This window comes from Fundulus heteroclitus, chromosome 10 (assembly GCF_011125445.2).
Source record: "Fundulus heteroclitus isolate FHET01 chromosome 10, MU-UCD_Fhet_4.1, whole genome shotgun sequence".
NCBI classification, from domain to species: Eukaryota; Metazoa; Chordata; class Actinopteri; order Cyprinodontiformes; family Fundulidae; genus Fundulus; species Fundulus heteroclitus.
The window spans coordinates 23,135,606-23,149,252 of NC_046370.1; the positions used below are offsets into that span (position 1 = coordinate 23,135,606).

Consider the following 13,647-nt stretch of genomic DNA (forward strand, 5'->3'; position numbering starts at 1 on the left):
TGCAGAAGCGGTGCTGAGGATCCGAAAGCTGAGACTTGCTTGGTGCTACAGGTGCTTGGAAAGAGTACGGTTGAAGTCCAACTAATGAAACTCCTACAACTCATTCCTTTGACAGTAATCGGTTGTTTATTCTGCATGTTCACTGGCTGATGTTCTATTTTTAAACCTTTCCTTCCTGCTACCATGAACACTTATAGCTCAAGGTCACAAAACCTGAGACAGGTGTTAAAAACTCTGCCTCTAAAACAATGTTAAACAGCATTTTTTTTATTGGTTCGCAAGAGATGGCTGTAATTTTCCAAAGCAAGCCCCCAATTTCTAATTTTTTTTTATTTTGGTTTCATAGCTACTAAACATAAGATTTAAAGGTCCTATAAACATGGTGGAAGTTTAGAAAAAAAAAACAAAACATCGCATTAAACACACATCTACCTGCTCAAACCACCCATGTCCAGTATCATGTTAAACTACAGAACCCCCACCTTTCCAGTTTTGTAAAGCTCGTCTTTATGGCAACATATTTCAGTGCATAATTGAGCTAATGATTTTTGCTTTACGCATTGCTTTATGCATTATTAATACAATGCCATGCACAATGGCACATTATGATGACACAAGGGGTAACTGTGTTGGCCCGAGACTATTTCATATGCAGAGGGAGTTCTACAATGGAAATCAGCGATTTTATCCAACAAGATTCCATTTTGTGAGGTGAAAAACACATGTGGCTAAATTGTGGCAAAATCTCAGCTCCTCCTGGCACACGACCCACTAAAACCTTTGTAGAACAAATACGCTTCAACTTATTTTCTCCCGATTTGCTGCAGTTCCGATGATTTTCCTAGGTTTTCAAAATTGTTTTCATGGCATTCTGTAGTGTTTATTTAGAAATTATATTGTTCAATCACTAATATATCAGGCATAGTAGCAGTTGCAATAGTGGCTCCACTGGAAACATTATTTTATGACTCACCGTTACACAGGTAACAAAAGTTTGCATTTGTATTTCATAATCATGGAGCTTTGCTTGATTTATATCACATATGTGAATTCAGGTGGTAACTGCTCCTAAAACCCTTAGGGCTTATTGAAATTGTTTGTATTGCCAACAATTTGTCATTGTCAGGTCACGTCAAAGACCATTGACAGAAGATGTCCTAGATTTGCTGAAGCTGCTGAGAACCTAATCTGCTGGCTGTTTGTTCTGTTGAATGCATCAAAACAACTTTTATGAAATTCGTGACACTTTCTTTCAAAGGGCATAGAAGAGAAGAATTTAAAAACAAATTCTAATGGAGAGCAGAAATATTGTTTTTCAACTTTTCTGTAAAGGATTGTCCTAGTTTTCTATATTTTGCTTTAAGGCACATTAAAGGGCACAGAAAAAGGAAAAAAAACATATTTTTTTATAGCTCGATGTATTGAACTGTTTTTTTTTTTTTAAATATGGAGGTGAATTTAAAGAATGAGTTGTACATTTTGTTTAAGCTGTATGGCACGTAGAAAACAGGCTGTGGTTGAGATCACCTGTGCGACTTTATACAGGACTGTCTCAGAAAGTTTGAATATTGTGATAAAGTTCTTTATTTTCTGTAATGCAATTAAAAAACATGAAATGTCATACATTCTGGATTCATTACAAATCAACTGAAATATCGCAAGCCTTTTATTGTTTTAATATCGCTGATTATGGCGTACAGCTTAAGAAACCCAAATATCCTATCTCAAAATATTAGAATATCGTGAAAAAGTATACTAGTAGGCTATTCAACTAATCACTTGAATCGTCTAATTAACTCGAAACACTGCAGGGTTTCCTGAGCCTTGAAAAACACTCAGCTTGGTTCAGTAAACTAAATCACAAGTATGGTAGTGGTTAAGAGACGACATAAGATTCTCACAGTAACTGGTGTACTGACCATGGCATTACTGTCCTTGATTGGCCTGCCAACTCCCCTGACCTGAACCCCATAGAGAATTTGTGGGGTATTGTGAAGAAGAAGCTGAAAGACACCAGAGCCAACAATGCAAATGAGCTAAAGGCCGCTATTGAAGCATCCTGGGCATCCATAACACCTCAGCAATGCCACAGGCTGATTGCCTCCATGCCACGCCGCATTGATGCAGTAATCTGTGCAAAAGGATTCCCAACCAAGTACTGAGTGCATTAATGGACATTTTCAAATGTTTGATTTTGTTTTGCTGTTATAATTTTTTTTTTTACTTGGTCTGAGGAAATATTCTAATATTTTGAGATAGGATTTTTGAGTTTTCTTCAGCTGTACGCCATAATCAGCGATACTAAAACAATAAAATGCTTGCGATATTTCAGTTGATTTGTAATGAATCCAGAATGTATGACATTGCATGTTTTTTTAATTGCATTACAGAAAATAAAGAACTTTATCACAATATTCTAATTTTCTGAGACAGTCCTGTATATCTTTTAAACAAAGGCGTTCCTCAAAGTTTCATACTTGGATCACTTTGACAACGCGGTAATAGTACATTTCATCACGCAACAGGAAAACGTCTCAACAAGCTCGCTTTACACCGCCTGCAGCTGATTTGGAGCTTCATCCTCAGACAGATGGCTGAACCGCAGCCCGTTACCTGACACAGCAGGTAGGACTCAAACAGAGCACAACGCTGAGCTAAAGAGGACACACTGGTGCATGAGCTGCCTAGTTAGGAGCTTTGTCCCTGTAAATGTGTCACCTCATCACTCTCATCCTCACTGTGACTGTAAGAAACATGACTCAAGCGCCAAGACGAACAAGTTTCCAGATTCCCTGCAAGCAACAAGCAGGGAAAAAACTCCACACTGCGGTTTATGAGAGCTTCAGTTGAAGTTTTTCATTTTTTTTTTTTTCAGCATCAGAATGTAACAGTGATTGCGATGCATTCGAAACGTTCAAGTAAAGATCGTTGCCTTGGGGTTTAAAGGACAAGCCTTCAGACACAAGCACACGCCATTCGTGTTTCTGATGATCCTCTTTGTGAGAGACAACTCGAACCGGGCGACGGCGGCGGCGGCAGCCTCGGTCTGAAGAGCTGCAGCAGCCCAAGGAGGAGAAAGAGAGGAGAGGAACGGAGGGATGAAAGCTGCAGAGAGAGAGAGTGGGAGCTCTGCACAAGACAAAGACCGAACGCTGCTTTAATGAACGTGTGACTCAAAACTTCCAGTCACGACTGACGCTGCTCATTGTTTCCTGCTGCACTTGTGCCCGCCTGATATGCGCGAGCTCATTCAGGCTCTTTGTGAACGTCCTCACACACACACACACACACACACACACACACACACACACACACACACACACACACACACACACACACACACACACACACACACACACACACACACACACACACACACACACACACCTTTCATACAACCCGAACCGATTTACCTGTGACAAAAGCAAGGATGCCTGTTCGCCTCGCAATCTCATCTAACTTCACAGGAAACGCGAGGGGGGGAATGAAAAGAGCTCCGCTTATTTATAGGCTTTCGAATATTAAAGCGAGCGCGGGTGGGAAATAAGAAGAAAAGACGTTTTAATCTTAGGGGTGATTCCTGTGGACCTCGGTCTCAGTGTAGAACCAGATTCCCTAAAGTGAACGGAAGGCGAGGTTGGTCAGCAGGCGAAAACGCATTTTGGATGCGTTTTCTCCTTTCTATTATCCAAGTAGACGTAGATGGCTAAAATAGCTGGTTCCCAGAAGCTGCCATGTATCTCAGGTAGATTCAAGGTTAAATCTTATGACACGAAAACCAGGAAAAGACGGAAAGTTCGAGCTTCCGTTGGCGAATTCGAAGGAATTCTCCTAACATCTCCTAACAAGAACATGACGACTTAGATGTGCAACGTTGCAGCTGAATGAAACTCAAAACCTCTGGAAAAATGTCTGAACATAGAACAGAAAGCTTAACAGCTGGTGACCTCATACCGTGCAGGAGAATACGTGGACTGAAACGTGTCAGTGCTTTACCGTCTGTCCAGGAGGAGAGCCGGCAGAAGCCGTTCTCCATATGTCCTGCTGGATACCATATGATTCATGGATGATATAATGACTGAATTCAAAGCATGCTCTTTGCTAAATTCAACACGCTCCAAAGCAGAGCACCAGCAGGGACCAACCAGATGTTTCAGCATGAAGATGGTGCAAAAACCCTTTGTCTTTGCAGCAAGTCGTATTTTCATTGACTCTAACCGTAACCACAGAGCAGTTTATTACTATTTGGTGAAAACCCTGCGGGGTTGTAGGTAAGTCTTTGCTTCAGTCTGAAAAGTTCCACTATGTTGGTGTCTAGTCCATGAGTGATGGCAGGATTAGCTGCAAAAGAAAGATGCATAGGTGAAAGTGTCCTTCTGCCCTTGGGTGGAGCAGGAAGTGAGCTGGATGGTGGAGGTCTGGATTACTGGGCCTCGTCTACGTTCTTATACTCATGAGATATGGAACATGCCGTGGTAAAATAAATGTTTTAGTATTTTATGTACCTTTGCATACTCATTTCTCATGTCTACACTCTTTACTGCCAGTTTGCAGTATTAGCTTCGGACAAACTCTTGAAGTAAAGCTACTGTTAGAAAACTAAAGAGTCTTAAGTTGCTGGAATACTTTGGTTGATAGTCAACCACTTTGGTTTTGATCAGCGTGTCGATGTCCATGTGTCCATGTGCACTTAAGGCAGCCAAAACTGAAACAACCTGAGCTTGATTACGGCTCAGTCGAAACCTGGTAGCCTTGGGAAGCCTTTAAGGTGTCATTGCTACAGCACTGAGAGATCAAGACCCTGGAGAGAAGCTGGAAGTTGGCTGACAGGGCTCTCACTTAGAAATAAACATTTGAAACGCTGCTGCACGCCCATTCTGGCCTCATTCCATTGGCTCCCAGTACATTTTAGAGTTCACTTTATAATTCTTATTTTCATTTTTAACTGTTTGAATGACCTCTCTGAGCTTCTTCATCACTACTCGCCCTCTCGGCCCCTCGGATCAGCTGAATCGCATCTCTTGGAGGTACCGAGGTCTAAGAGGAAGGGTAGGCAGGGCCTTTTCTATTGGTCCTCAATTATGGAATAACCTATACCCTTCGTTCTGTCAAAACTGACATTTGTTCTTTACTAAAACAAACAGATCAGAGCTAAATTTTAGATTTTTCTTCCTCCATATCTACAAAATCTTTACAGACATAGTAGAGACTACTGCTGCCTGGGTGGCTAAAGCGTTACTTCCCTCTAAATGAACCACTATGTTTTTGAAAAACCAGCCAAAAAACCCTGAATGGGATTATTTCTGTCTGCAGTTTTTGAGATCAGGAAGAAGGAGATTTTGAAGATAAAAACCAAGCTGAAACGAAGCAAAACAAACCGATGAACATTTCCAGCCCAGCCTGTCAGGTCGAGCTCTACCCAGATTAGAGTCAGGTGGGAGAACTGTTGAATCCACAAGCCTCCGCAGCCAATCCCGCGTTAGAACACACACACAGCATCTTTGGACCTGACAGATGTGAACTCTCTGCGACGTTCATCAGTTCCTCCAAACATGCCTTTTCTTTCCTCGCCTCAGTTTCCACGGTAACTGGTAGCCGGAGGCCATTATTGTTAATAGCTACCTCGGGCCCCTAAATGTCTGAGTGTGTGCGAGTTTTAAAGCGCACGCTTTGACTCGTCAAACCCCACGGGGTTAAGTTTGATGTGCTGCTCTCTCCGTGGAAACCAGCATTTATGGAATTACAGAGAAGCATTAGCCATGTGGGAGTAGCAGAATGTTCTGGTTCTTGAGTCACTACGTTAAATCCTCCTGATTCCGCTCAAGGATCTGATTTGATGCCGATCTGCTTGCCGCCGATGCGGTTCAGCGTTTTCTTTGCAATGTGACTCAGTTACGTCTGTCACATGGATGACTGGAAAGGAAGATGAAGTCAGAGTTTTTTTGTGGCAGGACATGCCGTAACTGATCCACCTCAGATTTCCTCTCACGTTATTTACCATATTATACAAGACGTGGGTAAAATGGAAACAAAAAAACAACAAAAAAAAGAACAACAACATGATTACTTGACCATCAGCAGTTTAAGCTCCTCTTTGAAGACCAATCTTTTGCAATTTACTGCTTCAGAGTCCTAACATTGAGGAGCTTGTAGATCCTCCTCTAGCAGTAGAAGTCATTAGTACAGCTGGGTTCAGAGCCCTTCTGAAGGATTAGATGCCTTAGTTTTACAGTCTGAACTCAGACCGCCCAGGAAAACACTGAAGATCCTTCCCAGTGCCTGCAGATCGTATAGCGAAACACTCATCTAAAGATTCTAGCCTCTTCTTCTTGTATCCCCAATGTGAGGAAGTGAGCTGGATGGTGGAGGTCTGGATTACTTGGCCCTGTCTACGTTCTTATTCTCATGAGATATGGAACATGTCGTGGTAGTATAAATGTTTCAGTATTTTCTGTACCTTTATATAGTAATTTTTCATGTTTATACTCTTTACTGCCAGTTTGCAGTATTAGCTTAGATGAAGCTGGAGAAATTCATGAAGTAAAGCTACTCTTAGAAAACTAATGAGTCTTATGTTGCTGGAATCCTTTAGTTTATAGTCATGACTTTGGTTTTCATTAGCGTGTCGGTGTCCATGTGTCCATGTGCACTTAAGGCAGCTAAAGTACTGATGTCACCCAGCAGAGGCCTCCAACTCCTACTTAAGAGACTTCACCATCTCTTCCCTTGAAGAGCTATGCTTCCTCCACACGAAACAATATGCTGAAGCAAGCAAAATGCTGACATTCCCCTACCTGTGCTTAAGAGGGGAACGACGGTGTGCACCAGAACACGGCAGGTCACACGGCTCCTATGAACTCTATCCACTCTCGTGTTTTACAGCTACGTAGCTCTCACCAAGATTTGTCTCACACGTCTAGAGAAGTCAACGATTTCAGCACTTTACTTTCTAACAAGCCGGTCAATTTCTGTTTTCGTCTCTTGCCAAATCCCACAGCTAGTCAAGGATATAAATGATATCCCTGACTAGCTGTGGGATTTGAAAGCAGATAACTCTCTTATATTGTATAACAATGTTTTCTGCTTTCTTGAGTCTGCCTGGCTTGACTCTACGTAGGTCTCTAAATCTTTGCTTCATCGATCATCTCATCTTGTCCTGGGAGTGTCCTTTTTCAAAAGAGATGCTTTCCAGCCAAACAAACAAGGCTTGTACATGCAGCTACCATCAGGTACGCTTTGCAGTCTTACTTGGACTCAAAACGGTTTAAATTCACAGAGTGAGGACGGACCGAAAAGATGCAAAATGCAGCCAATCCTTCAGCAGGAGAAGTAGTTTACAACACTTCAAATTTCAAACACAATCTACCTAATGTTGAGTACATAGAAGCACAATGTCCACTTTACTCTCCATGAATAGGGTTTGGGTGTTATTTTGCGTATTGTATTTACAAGCATTTTAGAGATTGTCTTAAACATGTAGGCTGACAAAAATCTTTACCGATATGTATCAAAACCTAAATCGGGGTAAGTTTATTTTAGCCAAATTCACCAGTGTAGTGCTTGAATGCACATCAGTTTGACTTCATTCCACCTTTCACTGTAACAAACCCAACGCTGGTCCACCTCCGTGCCTCCAGCAGGAACAACACAAGTCAATATAATCAATTGTGCAGGTTATGACATGAGCCTTTGTTGTTTTTATTTTTTTTTTATTGCTGAGTTTAAAGCAATGAGAAAGGCATAATAACAACGTTTACAGAGAGTGGTGAAGCGTATATTATGGAGAAGTGTTCCCTGCAGAGACAGATAGCTGAACTAAATGCAGACGCACAGCGGTTAATAAGCTCTTGCCTTCAAGGATTACTGTGGCACCTTTGTTCGACATACAGAATTTTTTTTTTTGTTATTCTTTATATTTAGAATGTAGAATCTATTAGAGTAGATACATCGTTTTAGGTTGTTTTAATAATTTAAAAAAATTGGGACTTTTGGTGTGCCTCACTCAAAGTGGATTTTAGAGAAGCTTTAAAATACTTTCCCAAAAAAACATGAGTGGTTGAGTCTTTAATGAAAGATTTCTGCTCTCCTTTGTTGGGGGCAGCTATGGGTGTCATGGTTAGTTGAGTGAGAACCCGGATGCAGAGCAAGAAAATGAGAAAAGGAATGTGTTTACAGCAAACTTGCAGCGATGAGTAACAGGCAAGAGCACAAACGGGCATGGAGAACCAGATGTAGCAAGCAGGAGGAACCGGTGGCTCTATCCGAACACCCTTCAAGGAGCAATAAGTGATTTTTCACCACTAGCTGAAGCTTGAGCACCGGCTGTAGAACAAAACAAGATGCGTATCAAGCCACGCCTGTACCTCACTCCAGCACTCTGAACCCATTTCCCCTTTTCACCCATCGGCTCATATGCACATAATTGCAAAGGATAAATACACAGTGTCACCTTTCATGGGTACATGTTTCGTCAAGAAGACTTCATAATGCTGTTATATTATGTCTTCCGAACATGAAATACAAAGTTCAAGCTCTCTTTTCTCTGGCAATTTTCGTTAATTTCTGTAAGATAGGCTGTGCTTATATGTCATATCACGTATGATTGTGGGATTCCTTATAGCTCCTTAGCATTGGTGAGGGACATTGCGAGGTTCCTAGGTAAAACTAGCCACGAGAGAAAGCTTACAAGCTCCTTTTCCTACCTCCTTCCTTACTGACTGCACTATTCAGAAAGCACTTATCATGCAGACCACTGATGAACTTCCACTTTGGCTAAAGAGTCCTTACTCTATAACGGTATTTGGCTGGACCTTCGTATTTGGATTGAGCCGAGAAACCAGTGAGAAAATTTCTACTTCTTTAGTTTTTAACGGCAGCTTGCATCCAACATGGTTGCACTACTTCCGCCTCTTGGATTTAATGTTATCTTTTACTCAGTACGGTATTTTTCAGAAAATTAAAAACCTTTCCGTTCCCTTCATCATTATTCAACTGAGCAACCACATTGTCATACTTCAGTTCCCTGTGACTACCCAATTCTATAGTCAATATTATTCTTTGGTTCACATTTTTCCTGTAACTAATAAAAACATGTTCGACAGCTTGGGTCGTATTACACACACATACACACACACAACATAAACCAGTAAGATGCTTCCCCATCTTAAAAATAGTGCCATTTGAAAAACAGCGGCCTGTTCTAATTAATTATAATAATTATCTCCTCCCTCCTCCTTAAACCTCCATCTCTTGCAACCTCAACTGATTTTTGTACTTTATAAAAAGGTTTTCCTTTTACCTCACTATTCCACCTCTTTTTCCCCCTAACATTTTGCTTTCTTTCCAAACTTTTGCCTTCAGATTTAGAAAACTGTATCTGAATATCAATACCAATTTTTTTAACAGCTTCCTTAACCAACCTATCTGTTCTTTCATTACCCAAAATTTCTACATGAGCAGGAATTCACATTAAAACTTTAAAATTTTTTGTTTTGTTCACACAATCTATGATGATTGAAAATAATTTCTTACAAAATGCTCAAGTGATTACTTGTATTTCCTTTTTCAATACTTAACAAATCAGACAATGAATCTCTACAAATGATTATTTTCCTTCTTCTACTGTCCACCGCCCCCTCTAAAGTCAACAAAATAGCACATAATTCTAAGGGATACATACTCATTCTTTATGAAATCTTAAGATTTACTTCAGGAATCACCACTGCACCATTAGTTTCTTTAGTTTTTGAATCTTTTGACCCACCAGTTACCAAAAATTAAATGAAATTACTTATATTCTAGGAGGATAGGGAGAGAAAAAGCATGAGAACCTGGTGGAGTCGATCGGATGATGAGTGAACAGAAGGAAGGGTAATAAAAAGAAAGCTGAGGGAAAGGAGAGTAATGAAATGGCAGACTCTAAAAATAAACTACCTACATCCATAATAAACAGAATATTAAATAATGACATGAAACAAGAAGGACAGAACAAATTTACGGGGTAATAAACAATACCAAAACAAGGGAAAAAAACCCCCAGAAAGGTGCATAATTCCCAGGAACCAAACTAACCATAAGCTTCACACCTGGGGATCGTGACAGTGGGAAGAACAAAAAGCACTGGACTGCACTTGAAGAGCAAAGAGAACGCAGTTGTCTTTCCTCTGCTTGGAGGAAAACGGCATTAAAACTGAAGTTCTGCACGCTGCCTGCATGCTTCAGTACAAGCAGACGTTGACCCCAGCCACCAGACTGAGAACGGCCACAGCATAACTCACTGTGCTTTAGAATGGCTCACAGCAATGGGATGTGTCTGGGTAAGCATCATTAATTCATTGATTATGGATAAAATATTAAATATTGTTGAATTCATTGTGTTTTGCTTTGTCTTTGGTGCTTAACTGCTGGAGTGCCATTGGGCCTGATGCTGCAAATTTGTTGTGTTGTTCTTAAAAGTTGATGTTCCTTTCTCTCCTTTAGCTAACCTGCATGAAACGAGTCCTTACAATGGTGCCAAATTGTGTCTCTTTTATCTCAGCTGTAATTGCTAAAGCTGGAGCTCTGCTTATGCTGGTGGCTGGCAGCTCATTAGTTTTCCCTATTATTGTTATTTTTACTAGTTGAATTTGACTAGTCTAGTTCAAGAGTTTCTTGATAAAGTATTTTTGTGTGGCACTAGTGGCCTTTATTTAACAGTAGGCTGACAGGAAATAGAGTTAAAGGACTTGAACCCAGGACTGCAGGGTTGCGGACTGAACCCTCCCTCTGTACATGGTTTGCTTACCAAAGTCGTACTTACACATTTTAACTGATTTTTGAGCGCATTGATAATCATATATAAGGCGCACCAGATTAGAAGGAACACCATCAATTTTTGAGAAAATTTAAGGATTTTAAGTGTGCTTTATATTTCGAAAAATATGGTTATATGCCGTTTTTAAACAGTATGTTGCTATTTTGAATTTTTACTTACACAGGATAGGTATATATGATGCTGTATTCTATTCTATTTGTGGTCTGCTTCTCTTACTGGCTTCCATGTTAGCTGCTGCTCGTTTGCCAAATGCCGCCCACTGTTTTGGGAACCCTGGGAACTCTAATAAACCAGGAAGTAAACACGGGTTACACTCCGGACCGTACCTCTAGGTTTGAAAGGAGAAAAAGTTGACTAAGACATTGTTGATGGAGAGGACCGATTGTTTATAGGGAATGTTACTTCCATCCCAGGTGACAAAAGAGAATGTTTAAGTTTGATTTAATAGTAAATTTGTGTAAATTTTACTTATAGCTCTTTTAATCATGATTCATAGCCAAACCAAACCTACTGTTGCACAACATTTCGGTTTCAGGCAGTGAAGATGGGAGGCAATAAGAGCAGTAAAATAATTTATTTTGTTGGTCACTCCCTCACAAAAGAACACAGCTGAAGTGATATGTCCAGTTTTATTAAATCAAGACATATTACTTCAGGGCTTCGGGAAGATTTTCAGACATTGAAATGAAAAACCGAGCTGAAATGAGATGCTAAAGGAGTCAGAAACCGGAAGGCAGATTGAAAGGAGATGGGACTCACTTCTTCCTGCTGTCGTATCGGCCCTGTGTTCCAAGGCTCTGTGGAGGAAAGACAAGAAAACCATCAGCTGAGGTCCAGGATCACGCTGAGCAGCCAGACACAATAACACACTTCATATTAAACACATTACTGCATCTGCATCCAATGCTTTAATCAAGGACATGATGGCTTCAGGTTGACAAAGATGAAAAATATGGAGTAAGGAAGTTGTCAAACATGTGTGCAGATTGTAACAGCTCGTATTAGTATTGCTCCATAGAAAAATATTTATTGCTGTATCAAGACTGAAGCTAAACAGTTTGTTCAAAGTTTTAAGCTTCCATCCCTTATATTGCAACCATAGGGATTTATAAACTCACTCAAGACTGGTTGACATAAACAAAGTTATCTCCAAAGTCAAATGACCAGTAGCACAATTCCACACAACCATTTTGTCACATTTTACCATTTGACAACTGTTTTTAACTCATAGTTATTTGCATTTAATTGCTAAATTTCATTTTAACAACATAGAGCGACATGACATAGGTCGTGCCTAAGAGCCTGGGGCTAAAGTTTCATTAATATTTAAGAAAGTAATACAAACATTTGTACGACTGAACTATGTCAGGTTGTCAGTTTTCCTGTCATCACATATTATTACAAGGGAGTGTGGCTACACTTTGAACCCCCCCGCAATATTCCCAACACAGGTGGTTAATGCCGATGGAAACATTTTATTTTCATTTAGTGCAAAATTGTCTTCCTACAATGTGAAATGTCAGGTACAATACAAAGTATTCACCTTGTAATAGCCACAATTTTTGCATATCGTAGTAATATCATAGTAAATAGGACCACATCTATCCTGAAACTTTTACCTGAAAAGCTGACTTTAGTCTACCCAAATCTGCTTTTAATTGCTCTATTAAACTTCGCTTATTACAGCAAGGTTTTTTTTTTAAAAAAAGAGGGAGCTCAAATTCTATGTTATTGCTGAGAATAGAATATATTTTTCTTCCACCAAGCCCAAAAGCGTTTGCAAACTGGCTGCCTTTTGTTTAAGAAGGCAAACACACAAAGCAACTTTCAGTTTTGGATCAACAATGATTTAAATAACTGTTTCCTTAAAATCATTCTGAGTGCTTTATTTGTCAAAATATTGCATCTTACATTTATTGCTGACATGGGGAATTAAATTTACAATATATATAGATATTTTTTACTGATTTCATTTTTCAAATATTTAGATTTTTTTTAACCTATTATTTTATAGTAAGTATTTTTTACTTGATGATCTTGGCTCATGTGACAGAGATTTACTTTCAACCTCCAAACAAATCTGCCCTGTGAAGAATTAAACTGAAGTAACGTAATGGAAATTATCAAATTATTGTTTAATAATCCAAGTAGGGATTCAAATCCTACTGCTGGGAACTAGTGAAACAAATAAATGAATGACCAGCATGTTAAAATCAAAGGAATGTGAGAAACTAAAGACATGATGTTGGTCTCATAAAACTTGTAATTCCAGGGTTGTGAGGTAGGACATGTTCTTTATGTTAATAGTTTTCTTTAGACCAGTATAAAATCCATGAAGACGTATGTTGCTAAGGTTCTCAAGACAAGTAAAGAATTATCCTCTGTTTCATAAATTACATGCTTAAAGTGGTAAAACTTAGTTTTATAAAGGAGCAACAGGTCGCTTTTGGTGCTCTTCCAACTTTATTTTTTATAGCACTTTAAAATTCAACTCAGTTGGCAAAAGTGCTTTACATACCCTAAGAAGCCATTACAGCAACAAAGAGATTAAAATATAACAATAAAAGCAAAATCACAATAAAAAAATAATAAGCATCAATAAAACCACAAAATCCAGAATCTGAAACTAGTTTAAAACCCAGCAAGAAAAAAAATTGCGATTTAAGAGAATATTTAAAAACAGAAATTGAGTCGGCCTGCCTGATACGTCAGTTATATTTTCTGTTTTGGTGTGATGACAGAGAAAGCACAGTCACCTCTCTGCGCTCTCTTTGTTATCGGAAGGACTCATAAAAACTGATCTGCCAACTTCCAGTAGGAGCGTGCAGATGAAG

The 13,647-nt window shown here is 39.5% G+C and overlaps 1 protein-coding gene across 1 annotated transcript in view; it reads right to left on the reverse strand.

Annotated features, from left to right (window-relative positions):
* Positions 1-13,647, reverse strand: part of ankfn1 (ankyrin repeat and fibronectin type III domain containing 1) — a 127,601-nt gene that overhangs the window by 80,222 nt on the left and 33,732 nt on the right. The window contains exon 5 of the mRNA XM_036142358.1: positions 11,573-11,610. Within this exon, the coding sequence (XP_035998251.1) occupies positions 11,573-11,610 (38 nt within the window). The remainder of the gene's footprint in view (positions 1-11,572; positions 11,611-13,647) is intronic.